The sequence below is a fragment of the Phycodurus eques genome, chromosome 6 (assembly GCF_024500275.1).
Source record: "Phycodurus eques isolate BA_2022a chromosome 6, UOR_Pequ_1.1, whole genome shotgun sequence".
In the NCBI taxonomy this organism is placed as follows: domain Eukaryota; kingdom Metazoa; phylum Chordata; class Actinopteri; order Syngnathiformes; family Syngnathidae; genus Phycodurus; species Phycodurus eques.
In genome coordinates, this window is record NC_084530.1 from 29021308 (window position 1) to 29040496 (window position 19189).

Below are 19189 nucleotides of genomic sequence, written 5' to 3' on the forward strand. Positions count from 1 at the left end.
CACAAAAGGAACGAGTGGGCCGAGATTCGCTCGCCGTCCAAGTAACACGTGTGAACGAAGCAACAAGTTGTTAGTTGTTCAAAGTTGCACCCGTCGTTTTACGGTCAGTTATTCCCAAACGTGTGCGGCGCTTGCACAGGAGCAATGAAAGCGGCTTGCGCGTTATCATCGCATTCATTGTTTATTCAGCGCACCGTTCTGGTAGCAACATCGCAAGGACGTTGACCGTGTCTAATAAAAAAAACACCAGCCAAATGTACCTTGCCCAAAAAAGGCTGTGGTGGCAAGGTTGGACAGACAGATGGCACTATACAGGGTGGTGGCTGGGTGCCGGGTGAACGGGCATGCAGACGGGATGGTGGTTTGATTGGATGATGGTGATAGATGGTGGATGGGCAGGTTAACGATAGGCTGGTTGCACAAGTGTGCAAAATCTATTGATTGGTGGATAGAGAGATGGCCAGCTGGGTGGATGGATGGACCACATTAGACAGGGTTGGTTGTTTCGCTGATTGCTTCGAATGAATCGATTCTCCGTATTAATCCACGAGGGACATTTGTTGTTCAATCCTGAAGCACGCAGTGGAGTCACAGACGCACAAAGGCTCAATGGATTCTATCAATACCCAAGATAAAATAGGGTGTTTTTTCATATCTGTAGCAGAGTGAAGTTATGTCATAACGTGATAGCGGACAATAGATCGACAGAGATGAGCGTGTTATGAATTTTTGAAAGTCACAAACAGTATTTAGCTTCATTTCTGTCTCCACCGGGGGCATCGAAAACTGAGAAAAGCACACATGCGGTAGAAACACCATTTTTTTTCCCAGGCACAAAGCTCACAGAGAAGGTCAGGAATGGAATTAACCACCAGAAACCCTCACTCGCATCACGATAACTCTTCTCTTTAGACCATTTTTAGATTTCGTGTGCCGATGAAGAAGGGGTGATGGTGTCTTTTCTGTCTCTGTGGTCCTGCTCGATGACTCCCGAGCTTGCATGTCATGAGAGCCAATTTACTTGGAAGCACGCACTCGCCTCATTTCTCACTTTGAGACGTCATCCAGGTCAACATGTTTTTAGAAAAGCAGGCCGAGGCGGGCGGGCGAGGGGTGGGGGGCCCTCCCAACGGATGAATACATTTATCTAAATAAGAGCAGTTCTGGAAGAAATAAAGCAGTCAGTAAAAGGGGATCTGTCAATGCAGCATCGAATAAATCCTGCCTTTACCAAGATAGCATTCTGTCAAACAGGGTGTTTATTATAGCGGTTGTCGTTCGGAGTAGTGCGGGACTGCGCTGCATCATACTGGGAGTTGTTTCTCATACTTTGCCTCCGCATATGCTGCAGCTAGGTTCGCGTCATTCAACAGGAACAAAACAGGTTTTGTACTTGCCGTACAGCTGCATCTAATGTGGTGGTTAGGAAGTCAAATCATGCAAAACACATTCGGCGTGCAATCCAGAAGACAGTATTTGTTTGTGTTTGGGCTAAATTGCGATGTTTATGAGATAACTTCACTCGAAATGACGCAAACACGCTTTTCAACATTTGGCAGTTGACTTCCTTTTGTGACAAAAAAGGCTCTGACATGAGAACAGTTACACCGACTTCTGTCCGGTTATTTGGCCCACTTTTATTTCTACGAGTCGTGCTCATATGACAGTGCCGTACGGAAACTCTTACAAGACTCTGTTGCGCTTATGTGTGCTGATTTTCCATAAGGAGGATGAAAATAACTTGCACTACTTTTTCATGTCAGCTTTTATGTAATCTGCTACACTTATTTTTTTTACAGAAGTTACTATATTTAAGATGATACAAGTACAAACGGGCTAGTTGTTCACAGTATTCAGGAGATATTTATTCAAGGTGAAAAGAATCTAACTTATGCACTTGGATGGATGGCAGTCAGGTTTGTATGAGACTAAAAAAGAGAGCCGAAGTTACTGAGTTCTGGATCCACGCACGAGCGCTGGTCCCGATCAATATCAGCCTTAGGGGGACGAGGCTGAGGGTTGTATCAGGGTTAGGAGTGCTGTGTTGGTGTTTGACCTCTCTGCTGAGGTGACACTCGATGGAGATCTCATCCGCTTAAGAGCACGCTTATCGTGGCGCATACTGGACTAGAGCCTTGTTTGAGAGGCTTTGGTCTGAAATTTTGAAATACGGGGGTGGCAGCATCGTGTAGCGGGGCTGTTTTGCTACAGGAGGGACTGGTGCACTTCACAAAAGCGACGGCATCATGAGGAAAGAATATTATGTGGAAATACTGAAGGAACATCTCAAGACATCAGCCAGGACGTTAAGCCGTAAGCGCTGATGGGTCTTCCAAATGACCCAAAGCATACCGCCAAACTGGTTACAAAGTGGCTTAAGGATGACAAAGTCGATGTTTTGGAGTGGCCATCACAAAGCCCTGATCTCAATCATATTGAAAACGGATGGGCAGACCTGAAAAGGCATGTGCGAGCAAGGCGGCCTACATTTAAACCAGTTCTGTCGGGGAGGAATGGGCCAAAAGTATTACGAGAAGCTTGTGGAAGGAGATCCAAAAGGTTTGAAGTTATACAGTTAAAAGGCAGTGGTACCAAATATTAATCAAATGTATGGAAACGTCTGACTTTGAAGAAAGTCATGAAAATGTGTCTTTAAAAAAAAAAAAATCCTTTCATTATTCTGGCATTTAGCGAATCGAACTGATTTTAGTAATCCTAATGTACCTAAAATGGGAATCCGAAGACAGTGAGAAAAAAAAAAAAAAGAGTGAATGTAAACATCTGATTTCAAATATAGGTAAACAAAGACACATGAGTTGTGGTAAATAATGAATACAATAAGTTTCGGACCAAATAAGTGAAATAGGCTCATTTCCTGCGGCACACCTGATTGATGATCCTCTCCACCACACTTACGCGCCACAGCACAGTCGTTGGGATTCGCTGTTCTCAGACTGCTAAAATAGGCTGCGATGTATTATCGCTGTGTTACACTCCTCAGTTTATTGGAATTTTGCCAAAATACGAAATTGATTTCAGCACAATATATTAAAAAAAAATAAATGAAAAAAACATCGACGAAAACACGCTTTTCTGGATACAGTTAACATAACATACACAGACTAGCAATTAAGCTTCAGATTGCGTAACAACCAGTATGAGGTAACAAGTTAATTGTTATTGCCAACGTGTTTAATTATAGTTCTTTGCCTTGGGGGGTTAGAACTTTGTTTAAAAAAAAAAAATGGTGCTGCACACACACACACACGCACACGCACACACACACACACACACACACACACACACACACACACACACACACACTTGCTATGTTAGCTCTACAGACACGCCCCCCTGTGGCTGAAATCCCTCAACACTTCGAACACTTTGACTTGATGGCACATATAAAGGCATCACTTCATGATTTGAACATTGTCGTCCTTTAATTGATTCGGTTGAACATGTTAATCAATTCAGCAATGTCCAAAACCAATTTCTTCCCGTATCCTCCCAAAATGTAATTTTATTTCGGGTTTTGGGTCAAGTCAGTTGCGCTGACTCTCTTGTAATCCAAGGTTATCCGACCAAAACAATTATTGAAGCGGGCTCCTGGATATAGCCATTGCCAATCGCATTAATATTATTAGCATTACAGTATATAGACTGTATTTAGACATTGGAGATGTCATTGAGTAGACTTTCACAACATATTGGTGTTTCTTAGTGCTACTTACTGTAGCGTAGATTATACTGACATTCCTATTATCACTGCTTGCTACAGCGCTTAATTACTTACTTTTGCAGTAGTCTCCAATAAAAGGCCTTACCAAACGTATACTGTTTATTCTGGTCTGCTCTGTTCGAGGATCAGAGGGTGCTGTGGTCTTTTATTTCACTTCCATGCTGATTCACTGTCATGGCAACCATCTGTGCAGCAACCTCGCCTTCTCCGTAAGACAGCTGTCAGGTGAGAGATGATGGCGTCGGATATAACACAGTCACCATGCGGGCCCATCAAGTTTAGTTTGAAAGAGCTCAACCAGGGAACAATGCATCGACGTACCAGAACAACTTCGATTCCGTCCCTTTGAAGAAGGTGAAGAAGACTATCGCACATGTTGATAAGGTAGACTTTGTTTGAGATGTTTCTGTGTGATCCTCAACGTAATAACTACTGATGTCATATAGCCTGCATGATCAACAAGAGTGAAGAATTAATTAAAATGTTTCAATAATGGTTGCTATTCTCATTAATGCTAAGAGTCTCCTGGGAAATAAGAAGGCCCTAACATTCACTGAAAGCCCGTCAATCACATTTGAATGATGGCAGATGACGGAGGACGATGACTGGCGACATGTCTCTACCGTCTGAGGACCGCTATTGCCGGCGTTTCCCGCCCAACGCGTTTGACCCGTCTCGGTGCGGCGCCCGCCTGCGGCCGCGTCACGCGCACCTTGACGCTGCGCCAGTCGATGCGTCGCAAGAGCGGGTGCGTACAAGACACGTTTGTTTCACATCGTCTGCCGTCTTAATGCGCGCTCTCTCAAGGAAGGCACTTTATCTGGAGAGATTTGGGTGAGTCCCCCCCAATAGAGAGGGTAGTTGCACTGGCACATTATACATATCCATACAAGAGCACCCAGTAGAGCGCAGACTTCCAAACATTTGTCTCCTGTCGATGGCAGTTATGTCCACATTTTTTTCTGTGGCTTGGGAATTTGAAAATTAAGAATGAAAGATTTAAAAAAAAAAAAAAGCTTTTAGGTTTTGGAGACAGGAAACCAGCAAGAACTTCTGTTGTGCTCTGGGCTTGACAGAGTTAATCATGCTCAAGTTTGGATTGACACTTTCAATTAAGTATTAAATTAACATCGTGTTCATCGTTGTGCTTGTAGTTTGCAGAGGTGTTGAACTGAACTTTATCATACTGAGGACATTTTTGTACAGGTGGAACCTCAATTTTCGGAAGATCTGGTTTCCGTCTCCATTTTTTTTCTTGTGGAAAATTTGTCTCGGTTTTCCACTGGTCCGGTTTGCTCATTTTGTTGGTTTAATCAGCGTACATACCAAACTCATCCACCTGCCGGGATTACTGAGCCACTCATTTCCTTGTGCATTCCATGCATATGCACAAAATTTAATCGAGTTGAGTTGAGTTTATTGAGTAATTTCGTGTAAGGCTTTTGAATGTGCTGTCATGTCGCATTGCATCATGGACATATCGGCCATTTTACGGTCTTTTGTTTACTACTTGGGTGCACCCTGTCTCGGTGTTTCCTCTGTCTGTATTTCTGTTAACTTAATTTTTTTGTCAACCAAATTTAAATCTAATGCTGTGAACATTAGCACTTATTTTATAGTTCAGGACTTAGAAATGATGCATGCAGAAGGCATTCCCCCGTAAAAAAAGAAAAGAAAAACAAGAGGCATTATTGATTTTAGACGTATTTTCTGATGGTTTTTACAATGACGGCAGTTGATTTCCCAATAGTTAGCTCACAAGTAAGCCCGATGCGTAATTGTCGCCGATGTTCAAAGTCTGAATGTTTTATTTTTAGACAATAACGAGTGAAAATAGTAAGGTCAGATACATTTGTGTAGGCTTGGTTTCTTTAATAGATTGCTGTATTGCCTCCTTGCAGAGAGCAGCCACCTGAGCTAAGTGCTCTCCACCGTTTTGTGAGCTTGATTGCATTGGAAAAAACTGTTTTGGGAGATGATTTACCACAAGCGTTTGCTTTTATGAAGTTTTTTGCACGATCGGTGTCGTCACGTCACCGTAGACTTTGATGGGCGCTTGCTGGCTGTCGACGCGGCGAACAACCACCAGCCCAGCGACATGTTCGCACCATTTTATCGGGCTTGAACACTTCAAAAAACATAGTTTTGGAAGACGACGTTGCACAGGCGATTTTGTCACATATTGAAGGCTTTTTGGACAGTCATGGCATTCAGCTTCCCACGACTTTCATGTGCATGGCTTGCAGACTTTGATATTACTTGCTATATTTTGATGCAGCTCTTGTATTATCTCAAATCCGATGTTGACATTTTGAACTGATCTTCAAAATGCCTCAAGTCGTCTGGTCATAAAGGGGTCCTCTACTTACAATGTTCCCAACATACGAAATATCGTCACATGGCTGCCATGTTGACTGTTTTTCTGTTTGATGGTTTTATATTTATGGCCTTGAGGTGTTTATCATTCGAACATCACAATGAACTACTACTCTACTGGCAGTAACACAACGCGGGCGGGTCTGATTGCGGTCATGATATCAACCTATAGAACAATTACCATGCGAAACAAGAATGTGCCGTTTGAATCTGTATGATTAATTCATGGTAGCTCATAGGGAGCACAGGGAATCCGTTGTAATGCGATACAGCCATATGACACATGCTAACACTTTTAAATTAGACTAGGAATACCATTGAGGTGTGACCGAGACGTAATGTCAATAACAAATAGAAAACGGGCAGGATCCCCTTAGAAATCTGGAGAGAGTTTAGGCGGCGATCAAAAACTTCAGTTCACTTTTGAGGTCTGATAATGAGTGTGGAAGCGAAGGAGGGATCAAGATAAGGCCGCGAAAAGAGCCACGCGGGCGGTTCTTGCAACGCAAAAGCGCAATGAAATAATGATGAGGGCGAGCAGGGACTAGCTTGTGTTACGTCCAGCGTGCTGTCGACATGTGTTAGCTTTGCAAGACGCACGAAGAGGCTAATAGTTGGCGCGACCTGATTTGGATGAGAGATAGTCAGTGGTGACAGTGAGTGGAACTTGTCATATTGGACTGTACAAATATTATTTGAATGTGGTAGTGTAAAGCTGCGCTTTATTCTTTCCAAGATCAGTCTTTCTCGTTGTGCCACAGTCACGTTATGGGGCACTATTGGTGTAATTGCCGTGAGCTAAGTTGCTGAAAGTTGACCAATTAGGTAACTGCAAGTGCGGCGTGGGATAAAATAATGGGCAACTTAGGTGATAACAAAAGAATCCAATCAGCCTTTTCTTCTTTCTGCAATCGGACAACTAAAACGTGATCGTATGTACGCAAGTTGATGATTGGCTTTACCGATCGCATCCTGTTTTCGTCTCATTTTCAGGAGTTGGATGATGAGCAAGTCTCGTCTGACGTGAACTCAAGTGCCAGCGGCGATGACATCAGAGATCCTTGGACCTACGAGTGGAGTCTTGTCCGCAGTTTGAGTCCTGAGTGGGAACTCGATATCTGTGACACTGACACACAATCTAGGTGACACGTTGTACAGTACTCTACGTCCTTTAGCCTGTTTTCTTACTTCCGCTGACCGCTGCAGCAAAACCTTCGTAGAGTAGGAGAAGGTACTGTATGTTATCTCAGTGCAAAAGCATCGAGACGACAGATCTTAACTAAGGTGCTACTTCAGAGAAAGGCATTAGATGATTTATACATTTGTAGAAAAAAAAAGAAAAGAAAGCAATGTACTGCATTTGATAGAAATCGGACGTCTTTGCGTTGTGCACTTCAAGATTCTTAATATTTATTTTCATAACCGCCACCTAGCACAAATTTCACAATTAGAATCACATTCGTCTGTAATTGCCAAGTATGTCAAAAAAAAAAAAAAAAAAAGAGTAGGAACTTTTCCTTCAGAGTTTGAGCCATTCCAGTATTACAGCAAACAAGCCACTATGACAAAATATGCATTTAGCACATAAGCGCAAAGGAACAGAGAGTCATTGTGCAACATAACGGTACGAGGAATGCGGTAATGTTCACCTGCACAATCTGACGAGATCCAATTCAACGGATGTGGACAACTTTACACTGATAATGATGCCTAATTTTGATTAAGTGGGATTCATTTTGCAATCTGCTTAGTTTTTGCGGTTGGCTTAAATGTCCTTCTCCCTCATTTGCCGGCTCTACAAATACCGATAATTCGGACAGTCCACAGAGGAGCGGCTCCCCAAGTTCAGAGAGGACTTGTGCGGCCCTCGGAGATATGACCCGGATGGACCCTTCGCCCCTTCGCAGTGCTGGGAGTCCCTGGATGGACGAGAGGACAGGCAGGGACAGATCCCGCAGAACTTCAGGTCACTCACAGCTGGACATAACTCACTTTAGTAGAGCCATAACACAATGTGTATGTGTACCAAAGTTGATATTGTAGAGGAACATCTATCCCCTTAGCCAAGCCCAAGAGGGAGTCGTATTGTTCTAAACTGTTTGTTGGTTGGCTATTTACATAGAAGAGGCCCAAACTACATAGCCGATTTCAATCAAACTTTGTGGAGGGGTGGTACGTGTACCCGTTACATTTTGGTGCAAATTTAGTTTGAGTCACAATGGAACTTTTCTATCTGCCCAAGAATTTGGAGGCCAATTTGCAGCATCTGACCACATTCTGACTCCAGTAATGTGATTGTCATGATGCTCCGTTTGATTTGAATTTCAGAGTCCAGAGATGTCAGGGAACAAGAGAGTGGCTACTTCTCTCCAAACCGAAGAAATGATGGTGAACATCCGATGGAGGGCACCAACAAAAGGTCTTATCGTTACTACGAGAGGGGTCACCCGCTCCCCAACAACTATGTTCCTGAGCCCAAAGCCACGGTTCCATACAGGAACGTTAATCTCGGTATTCCCTCCCAGAGGAGAAACCCTGAAACTTACATGCAGGACACTTGGAGAAGTGAATCCCCTCAGAGATATTCCTACCACTCCAATTTTAGAAGGGGGACTGAGTCATTGAGGAACTCTCCAACACGCCACAGCTCAGTCAGCCCGGACAGACACAAAAGGTCGGACCACCGAATGCGCTCTCTCTCCAGAAGTGAGGCTCGATCTCACGGCTCTTCTCGCCTTCCCTCACGTGCGCACTCTCAGCATACATCTAGCAGGTCCAGTCCGTCACGTAGACGGGGTTCCCTTCGCCTGTCGGACGGTGTCACCATCTAGACGAGCGCCTTCTCACAAGCGCACAGACTCCTTCTTTTCACAAACTGGAAGCTACGAAGCACAGAGAGGATGCAGCCGAGATTCTAAAAGCCCATCGCAAGCTTCCAACGAGCATAGTTTAGATTCAGAAAGACTCTATAGGAATCTGGAGTACATCTCCCGCCGCGCCTCCTCCTCAACATTTCAACAGAATCCAAACGAGGGATCCCATAGCTCTTCTCGGACCAGAGAAGTGTCTCCATCCAGAAATGGCTCACACAGCCAGACCTCCAGAGACAGCAGACCGAGCGCCTCCCCGGGCTCCTGGCGGGGATCCTCACGGTCTGTACTCAGCATGCCCATCTCGTGCGGGTCTTCTGCTTCGAGATGTGGCGCGGATCACCGGGGGCCTGCCGCCGCGTCACCGCCGCACGTTGCAATCACGGAATCGGACGAGTTCAAAGAGGAGAATACTAAGATCAGTGGTGACAGAAGCAGGAGTTGCGTGGGGAGAGGCATGGAGGCCTTGCTCCTTTCTGAACCCAACAGGGCTACACAAGAGCAAGAGGAGGTGACTCACATACATCTTACAAAGAAGACTCACCTGCCACAAAATTAGGCACACCTGCACACTCTAAGGGTTTTCAATGTAAGAGCTGTATCGAAAATTCAGCTTTTACAGTGCTTATATTGCTCAGTTTTACATTGTCGGAAAGGTTTTGATTTCAATTGAATTCAAGTTATTGGGCGGGCGACACAGTGACCTTGTGGTTAACACGTTGGCCTCACAGTTGTAAGGTTCGGGGTTCAACTCGCCACTCCGACCTTCCTGTGTGGAGTTTGCATGTTCTCCGCATGCTTGCGTGCGTTTCTACGTCGAGAGCTTCCTCCCACAATCCCCCCCAAAACATTTAGAATAGGTTCATTGAAGATTCTAAATGGTTCATAGGTGTGAGTGAATGGTTGTCTGTTTATGTGCCCTGCGATTGGCTGACGACCAGTCCAGGGCGTGCCCCACCTCTCGCCCAAAGTCAACTGGGTTGGGCAACAGCTAAGATGCGACCCCTAATGAGGTCAAGCGGTATCAGAACTGGATGTCAATGTAGTTTTAGATTGCAGTCTTTTGGGAGCACACCATAATCAACATAGTTATATTAATACCTACTTAATACTGTCGAGACTAAACTATTGCTACAACTCTGATTTTGGCTCACATTAGACTGTGCAGGAATACCTTCATTGTGGCAAGTGAATGTACAAAGTAACCTCCTAAGCTGAACACCGCAAAAGTGGTCAACACTTTTGCAGTTCAACCAAAACTGTCTGAAAAATATTCCTCGAAAGTCAAACTGGACTTGGAGTTCAAACCTTTATCATAAGTGATGCCGGCAGTCGCTCATAATTGATTGTCCCTGCTTTTCGAACTCTTTCAATCTGAGGTGGGGATGACTATGGAAGACTACATCGTACTTGCTGACATTCCGACAATCCAGGTGGAGTCAGAAGAAGACTTTCCCGGTCTGAGGAGGAGGAACCAGAGTCCCAGTCCTTGTAGAGACCAAAGGTTCCGGACTCAAAGGTTGGTGGCACTTGATGGCTATCCATCGTAGTTGTCCCTTAAAACAAACAACGATTGCTTGTTTGGGATGGAAGATAACAGAAGCATCTGTTCGCAAATTAAAACTTGAACAGAAATATTAGTGATTATAGGCCATCTTAATACCGCTAAAAGTTCCAATTGTAATTGTAGTTATAATCACGTTTTTTACTTTTATATTAAGACTGACTTCTAAGAAGACCATACAAATGTATCTTTTATATCTACAGTATCAACACTTGGCATCAGTATTTAACACCATCTCGCATCATTGAATTAGTTTTAATGAAAATAATATTTTTGTCTACCTGCTTTCTCGATCTAGCTTCCATGTGTAATTGTTCTCTAAATTGTTTATACAAACACATTACCTTAGACAGGCTAGTTAGCTAGCGAGCTACTAAGAGTAGCTCATGTTAGACCTTTGAACTCTATTGTGTCTATTAGCTAGTTAGTATAGTTAGCGATTGTTGTGAAGCCATCGACCTCAGGTCGACTTCTACAGTTGGAAGTTTGAGTTGGACGAGAGAGGCCGAGGCGGAGAGCGAGGGAGAGACAGGAGAGAGAAGAAGGACTCCGAGAATGGTCCGTTATCACGAAGACCGTCGAACGCGTCTCTACATAAACAGGTGCCATTTAGTTACTTTACGTAGACCAGTAAAATCTTCCAACTATTTAACGCTTTGGTCATTCTGTTATAGGAGCATAGATCTGCAAACGTGAAGGAGCGAGGGCTTCCCGACTGTCCACAGACAAAGGTGAAGCGCCTGCATCTGTGTATGTGGAAGAAATTCATTCCAAAGTACCTTAGGCATGCAAGAAAAAAAAGCCATTAGTTGGCTCTAAGGCCATGCAAGTTGACTTATTCTATTTATTAATAGACTGGAAGATGCTGTAGGCTCATGACAGAAACAGCCGAGGCAACACACACAGCGTGATGGATGAACGCCTGAAACAAACAGACATGTTAATAATATTGCCATGTCAAGTTTTATGTAGCCACATAAAAAGTTTGAAGTGGTTCAGAATCATTCATGTGACACAGCCATTCATTTTAAAAAGAAGATGGGTATTACAAACGTCCTCATTTCACCTCCAATTTCATTAATTCCCACTCTTACGTTGGATAACATCTACATTGTGAGTGTCTCTTTTTTTTCCATCTTTCATCATTCTCTTGTTCAACTTTTAATAGGATAGGATTGCATTTATAAAACTACACCTTTTGTTTTTTTCCATATTCACCCTTTTGCAGTACATTCTGCTTTGCATGCTTTCGTGCTCCAATACCATATTTCCTCAAAACGTGGCCTATGTTCCAATAGACGCCCAGGGTACACAAGTTAAATAAACGTTGCACCCAAAATGGAACCACCCCCCCGCGAAAAAAAAAAAAAATGGTGGTCGCTGTGCTTACGTTTACCACGTCTTTACCATAACACGCATAGCCTGCAGAACAGACGTGGCGTCTGTAAAGCTGAACCCTCGACGTGGGACAAACACAACCGAGGAGTGTCCAGAATTTTTTTTTTTTTACTAAAGACAGTGGTCCTTTCGTTGAGTGACACAATCAATAGTACAATATAGAATAAAATACATGTTTACGCATTTGTTTATATGATATTAATCATATGCTCTTGGCCAAAGTCGGCAGGGATGGGATTGGCTCCTTAGTTATTTGTGGAAACAATTTGACAAAAAGAACATTTTATTCTAAAAATGCATTTGAACTAAGACAAATAAAGACCTTGTCCCGTATCGACATCTGGTACTCTCTGCGGTTGAGTCACCAAACCCCTCTGGCCTCTATATGAAGAAATATGGATTTTAAATTCTTGGAAGTTCTGTTCTGCTTACACTTAAAAGTGTTATGTTAACATGCACAAGTTGTTTTTTTAACTTCTGTTTCCTGCGTTTTATCTGTCACGTCTGACACAGAAACCACAACAAAATGCTTTATCATGCTTCCTTTTACGACCCCACTTGCAGATGCTGCCATTTTGAAGGGATGGATGTCTCGACTTGATGAAAACAACAAGGTAAATATCCTTTTTCGGGTCCGTTTTTATGAAATGCGTCGCCTCGATTCTGTACAATTGCCACCAATGTACTGGATTCAAACGTGTTGTTTTTCCACAGTGGAGGAACCACTGGTTTGTTCTGAGTGACGCGTCGCTGAAGTATTACAGAGACGCCGAGGCTGAGGAGGTACTTGAAAAGGCACAATCAGCCACTTATCACTGGCGTCGGGCGGAATCCTCGCATCTCCAGAATCAGCACTTTTAAGGAACCCCCTCCCAAAAAAACAAACAAACAAAAAACAACACGTTTTTGAGCTACTAACGTTGCATCGTCCAATAGAGCAAGTCATTTTCAACACTTTTGATTTGTTGATCATTTTATATGACTAACAGACCCATGTGGGGATTGACCAATAGCATTGATTTGTGAAAAAAATATTGAAACGAACCAAATTTGGATATCGGAGGTTTACGCCCGACAGTGACGTGACGTTATGCTTTCTTATGGTTGTTACTGAACCGTGCTTCGCATCAATCACATTTTGAAGGGTTTTACACCCATTACGAAGCCCAATCCATTCTTTTGAGTTTCACAGTTCAAGTTATCGCTGAATTTCATTGGCAGTTTGGTTCTTCTTCTTGTGCAACAGTCAGATGATGCGGACGGCGAGCTTGACCTGTCCGCTTGTGTCACTGTGTCAGACTGGGATGTGGAAAACAACTTCGGCCTCCAAATTCAAGTACTTGTGCTTTGTTTTTCTTGGCGAATTGATTTCCACAATGTGCCCAGGGTATCAGCATCACTTCTTAACCTGCTCACTTTTACATCTATTATATGTTTGGCTGCTTCCTGTTTAACAATGTGTGTGTGTGTGTGTGTGTGTGTGTGTGTGTGTGTGTGCTGGGTCTTTTGATCACCCCCAGACAAAGAGGGCAGTATTCACTCTCTCTGCAGTGACCTCTGGATTGCGGTGGAACTGGGTGACGTTGCTGAAGCAGGCCATTCAGAACAACATGCAGTGAGTGTGCCTCTATCCCGGGGACTGGCTGTAAACAAAAGACAAAATTGCCTGTGGGAAAAGCCTGCAAAGTCTAAAAATGCTTTTTCTGACATGGCTTAGATCACATTCCAATCCCAAAATACATCGCTTTCCCTCAGGGCTTGATTGAAGCAGATAGGTTGCTAATTTGCCATGAAACACATAAATCATGGCAAACAAGAAGAAAGCTAATTTACGTTACAATAAAACAAAAATCTGCATGCCAAACTTGAAAGAATAGAAGGAATACTGTCATATGTCACAATAACTAATCGGATAGAACAACAAAAAGCAAACTGTATGGAAAAGCATACCGAACTTAATTTATTTGACGTCAGAATATTTTACTGATTAAAAGGGCAATAAATGAGAAAAATATATACAGTACATTACAGCCCAAAAACTGAAAATAATAATAATATCATTGTATACACATACAAAAAAAAAACAATTAACTAAGTGACCAGGATTAGTGAAAATCAAAATAGAAAGTACTATACAATGAATACAGAACATTAATACTCATGCTAATTATCCACACTCATAGCGCTGCTATTATTTTTATAAGTAAAACCAAACGAGTTGAAAGAATGTAATAGACGAAAGTCAAATGAGTTGCTGTTAAATCTTACTGAAGGTAGTTACTGTCACATTAATCACAATTCGACATTGATTTTTGCTGTATTGTATTAGGCTCCGGCACGCGCGCGACCCGAGTGAGGAGAAGCGGTACGGAAAATGGACGGATGGATGTATTACTACTTATAGTTACAATCGCTACTTTTATCAGATTTCTCATCAACTATCAACTAAATTTCACACAAGGGGTTTATCAGATTATTGTAATAAAATTCTCCTCTATTCCAAGTAAAAAGGAATGTTGCAAGGAGTCGGAAATCCCTGCGTTCATCAGAGAGTGTTTGGGTGGTCTGTCCGCAGCGAGCCCTTCTATCTTTCTTCTGATGTGTAACATTAGCCCCTTTTTTTCTTTGCCTCCTTCTGCCCTCAGCCAATCAGAAAGCGCCAGCGAGAAAGAGAACCCCCTCTCCCGCGGCCCGTCGTCACGCCGACCGGCCGCTCGCTCCCCTCGAGCCGAAGGTCGACACCCAGCGGCGGACGTGGACGTGCACGCGGAGGTGAGCTCGGGCCTGGACGGAAAAGAAGAACGGGAGGAGGGCCGGGACCGCGATTGGGCTCAGCGGCTGGAGGAGAGGAACAGGTGGTTCGAGGACGGTGTCCCCATCGGCGAGATGGGCAGCAGGTGGGACTGCATGCGGCTGAAGAGGGGGAGTGTCCCCGTGCCTGTCATTGACACCACGGAGTCAGAGGTCAGCAGGAAGTGGACGGAATTCGAGCGCCTGTCATTTAGGGACATGAGCGCGCGGTCGCTCATCGGAACCCAGGCGTATCTAACGAGCACGCGGCAGGCCTCCGATTCCCGCGTTGGCACCCAGACCCGTCAGTCGAGCCCTGACGAGGATGGAGCGTTTGCCACCGCTTCGCCAGCTGACAGCGCAAAGGAGGCTCCCGCAACTGTAAACGGGTCGCCCACCGCTCACACAAACACAGCCGAGGCCCTTCAAAAGGAGGTGAGGGAAGACAATGTGCATTTAGACACTTTTATTTCGATGTGAAACACAATTCAACTCAAATAGTTTATCTACTGTCGCTCCAGTTGCTGACTCCACGCATTTGTTTTTGTAGTTTGGAGCTAGTTTAGGATCACACTTCCCATACATTAAACAAGCCGAACAGCAGGCACTCTGATGACAGTGGTGAGAAAAACCTTGCTTCTACTTGGACGAAGTCTTGAGAAGAACCAGTACGGTTGCTACTCAATGTGGGGCGGCCGTCTGCCTCGACTGGTCGGCTCGAATGGATGGAAATTGAAATGTATGCGTATCGAAGGCCAAACGTCTTCCTGAAATGCACAGACGCAAATTGCCTGCTTGGTCTTGGAACCGAAAGGCGCCCTCAAGTTAATTTTTGGGAGTAAAGATGAAACGACTTCACCGAAACAAGAAAAGAAGTTAAGTTGCCTTCTATCCACCTTTTGTGGATAACATGACCTGGATGACTGAGAAGCTATACACGCCGAATAGATTGTGTTTAACTCGACCGCTGTACTAATAACAATGAGGTATGTAGTTGCATTACCGTTTCCAATCATCATCTCCGCTTTCTTCTTCCAGGCCCTGTCCCTTGAAAAGCAAACAGAGAGCGTTAAGAGAGAGCGCGCAGCCATGGCGATAAAAGTGGACAGCCCGTGTGGACCCGGGGCCCCCTGCGGGGCCCGGCTCGAGGCCGTGGAAGCGGCCCATCGGAAAGAAGTGCTGGAGCTGCGGGAGAAACACGAGAGGGAGATCAGCGAGTCGGAGGGACAAAGGGACAGGATGCTGGAGGAGGAGCGGCAATCTTCTGCTAGAGGTTGACACAAAAGACCAGCTATTTATTTTCCATAGCTGTTATCCTGGTCAGGGCTTGGGGGCCTTGCTCAAGCGCACCTCAGCGGTGCACCAGAAGCGAGCTGGCTTCTATCCATTCACCAGTTACATTTTTCTACTCTCAAACAAACATCTTTCAATAAATAAAATCCCAATTTAACAAACTTGGAGATACATATTTTCCCTTTGAGTAGCCGTTATATATTCTGTATGTCTTCAGCCTGCAAATTTACAGTCCAGCAGGATGAATGTAACACTATTTATTTCAAATCATAATAGATTTAGCATATAATTTTATTGACATATTGAACCTAAACCTATTTTTTTAAATCATGTTTTCAATATGGCAGCAAGGTGATGTCGTGGTTAGCACATCTGCCTCCCAGTCGAGAGGTCCCGGGTTTGAATCTCGGCTAAGGGCCTCCTTTGTGGAGTTCGCATGTTCTCCCTGTGCTTACTTGAGTTTTTCAGAGTTCCCCCCCCCCCATATATTTGTACACGTTAGCTTAATTGAAAATGTCTAAATTCATTTCAGAATTTCTACATGTAAAATGTGACCGCTAATGAGGACAAGTGTCAAGAAAAAGTATGTGTGCATTGTGTACGGATGTACATATGTATGTTTTTTGTTTTTTTTTCCAACGAATGAAGATTCTGCATTGGGGTGTGCATTGCTATACATAATACAGCAGATGGTGCTGTTTCTCTGCCATAAAAATATGTCGTGTCGTTTATACTTAATACAGAGCAATGATTTAATTGCAGTCACTGATGGTGTAGTGGTACACTCGTCTGACTTTGGTGCAGGCAGCGTGGGTTCAGTTCCCACTCAGTGACGTTGTGAACGTGAGTGCGAATGGTTGTCCGTGTCTATATGTGCCCTGCGACTGACTGGCGACCAGTTCAGGGTGTAGTCCGCCTTTCGCCCGAAGTCAGCTGGGATAGGCTCCAGCGTCCCGCGACCCTAACCAGGATAAGCGGTGTTGAAAATGGATGGATGATTTAATTGCAACATTAATGCATACAGCATTGACAACCATAACCATTGAATAATGTAGTCATAGAGAAACCAGCGAATAAAAGTCACCACTACTCTTAGTGACTCAGTAAGCTGCAATCATTTCAGTCATTTTTTTCGCAGAAGATAAAGAATATATGCCTATGAATAGTGTGATATTGTCTGTCTACATGTGTTAATCCGCCATTTGTGTTCAAATGTCTATTGCCTAAAGGGTTATAACACCATGACTATTGACGCCAGCCGTTAGCCCGTCTCTGACGTTTACCATTATGTGGTAGCATTGAGCCAGTGGGGGCATTCTTAAGGCAAAGTTGGTTGGTTGTTTCAAATACACGTATAGTTCTCTTTGTTTAAGTTTAGTTTGACAGTAAACTTCAACTCGAAGTAGCATGAAACATCTCGAAGAAAAAAAATGCACTTTCTACCAGAAAATTTTGAAATTGAGTTGAGCTCGTTGGCACCATACAGTGCTCGTATCTCAAGTTTGTGCTCTGGAGCGAAAGCAAAAAAAAAAAAAAAAAAGCCGATTCACAGCTCGTATCTCGAAAAACTTCTGTTGTATCTGAAGGAAACCATTTGCATCGTAAAATAGGATGTTGGTCAATATATCAAAAACTCTGGACAGGAAGTTGGTCATGAAAAGAAATAGCAGCTTGAGTGGTAACAGACATCTTGTGGTAATAAGTTGTGTATTGTCATGTCTTGTGATGTTTTAGCATGAGGCAGAAACAATTTCCTGACAAGCAAACGTTATTATTACAGTCATGGAGGCTCTGAGAGCTTCCCACAGAGAAGAGCTGGAGAAGGCCAGGAGAGCGCCTGGAGGGGACGCGCACATGGAAGCATCTCATCGAGGGCACATGTAAGAAATCATGAGATTTCTCCGTGACACTAAAAATGACCCCACGTAGTACAGTTCACCGCACAAATGATATACTGTATTTGCGTTTGTCAGCCCGCCGGTGGACGTGTGGCACCGTGATTTGGATGTCTTACGTGAACGTTCCTCTGAGAAACGTCTGCAGTTGAGCCTCAGCGAGCAGAGCAGCCAAAGAAGAGAAAGTGATCTTGAATGCAAAGACAGCGACTTGCGACAGCTTTGGAGAGAGAACCAGGTCAGTGGCCATACCTGTATATAGTACACTATCATAAAAAAAAAAAAAAGAATATCAAAGTTATATTTGCCCTTTTTCATTGTCCAAGATAGCTGTACCTCATCAATCAAAGCAATTCATTTACTTTTCTTTTCTTTTCCAGGAGCTTAAAGCCAAGCTGGCGCAAGAGATTAGCCGCATGCGTTATTTCATCACAGGACAGAGGCCAGGCGTGCTTTCCCTCGGCAACGTGGCATCAGAAGTTGAGGTAATGACAGCAGTGGTATGCAATTTCATAAGTATACTGTGGGTGAAGTATGAACAGCTCGCCACACCCTGGCCCAGTTATTTATGTAGCTTTAATTGTAGCTGAGATTGGATTTGGCAGACGTGTCCTGCTGAGGGATTTTGGGCCCAATTTAATGAGACAAATTGTTCGAACGGGTTAGCTTAATGTGTTGTCTCACATCCCACTAACGAGTCCCTGATGCATCGTTATCATACGTCTCTTTTTGCCATCATAGCCTTGTTAGACTCCCAAGTTTGGTTCCATTGTGGAGCACACACTGCCATCTATTGGTTGATCAGCAACCCACCTCAAAATGGGGGGGGGATGCTGTGTAGTCAGATTCTCTTCAGGAATAAAAGCAGTTGTGCTTTATAGTCTGCAGATGTACCTTATATCGTGGCTCGTGGATGCAAACATACGCTATAGTCCGTCTCCTGAGCCGAGAGTGGCCCATCCATTGTTCAAATATGCTTTGTTTTAGGAGAAGGAGGCAGCCTATGATCGCTACAAGGAGGTTTATGGCGAGCTAAGTGACTTGAAGGGCCGAAGCGGGTTGGAGATGGTGTCTCTCAATCAACACCTGCGATTGGTCAACGCTGCACGACAGGAGAGCGCAACGGAAGCCTGTGACCAATGAAGATAACTAGTAGAAGTCCCCCCCCCCCCGATTTTTTTTTTTTTTTAATAAAATAAAGCTAATTCTACACAAGACAAGTGTCACGGCAACAAAATCTGTTTTCATATTCTTTTGACTC

At 43.9% G+C, this 19189-nt stretch overlaps 1 protein-coding gene and 1 long non-coding RNA gene across 2 annotated transcripts; both read left to right on the forward strand.

Annotated features, from left to right (window-relative positions):
- The first annotated feature begins 7190 nt into the window (after window positions 1-7190).
- Window positions 7191-8724, forward strand: LOC133403558 (uncharacterized). The gene is made up of 3 exons (XR_009768708.1): window positions 7191-7260; window positions 7939-8084; window positions 8447-8724. It is a non-coding gene; the product is annotated as an uncharacterized LOC133403558 (long non-coding RNA).
- A 620-nt stretch (window positions 8725-9344) lies between these two features.
- Window positions 9345-19091, forward strand: LOC133404256 (TRIO and F-actin-binding protein-like). Its single transcript, XM_061679985.1, has 14 exons — window positions 9345-9499; window positions 10368-10507; window positions 11031-11154; window positions 11227-11283; window positions 12515-12564; window positions 12665-12733; window positions 13197-13286; window positions 13471-13565; window positions 14596-15175; window positions 15779-16013; window positions 17814-17913; window positions 18007-18166; window positions 18309-18413; window positions 18916-19091. Exons 5-14 carry the CDS (start codon window positions 12538-12540, stop codon window positions 19069-19071), a joined length of 1617 nt encoding a protein of 538 aa, XP_061535969.1. The 5' UTR covers window positions 9345-9499; window positions 10368-10507; window positions 11031-11154; window positions 11227-11283; window positions 12515-12537; the 3' UTR covers window positions 19072-19091.
- The last annotated feature ends 98 nt before the right edge of the window (window positions 19092-19189 follow it).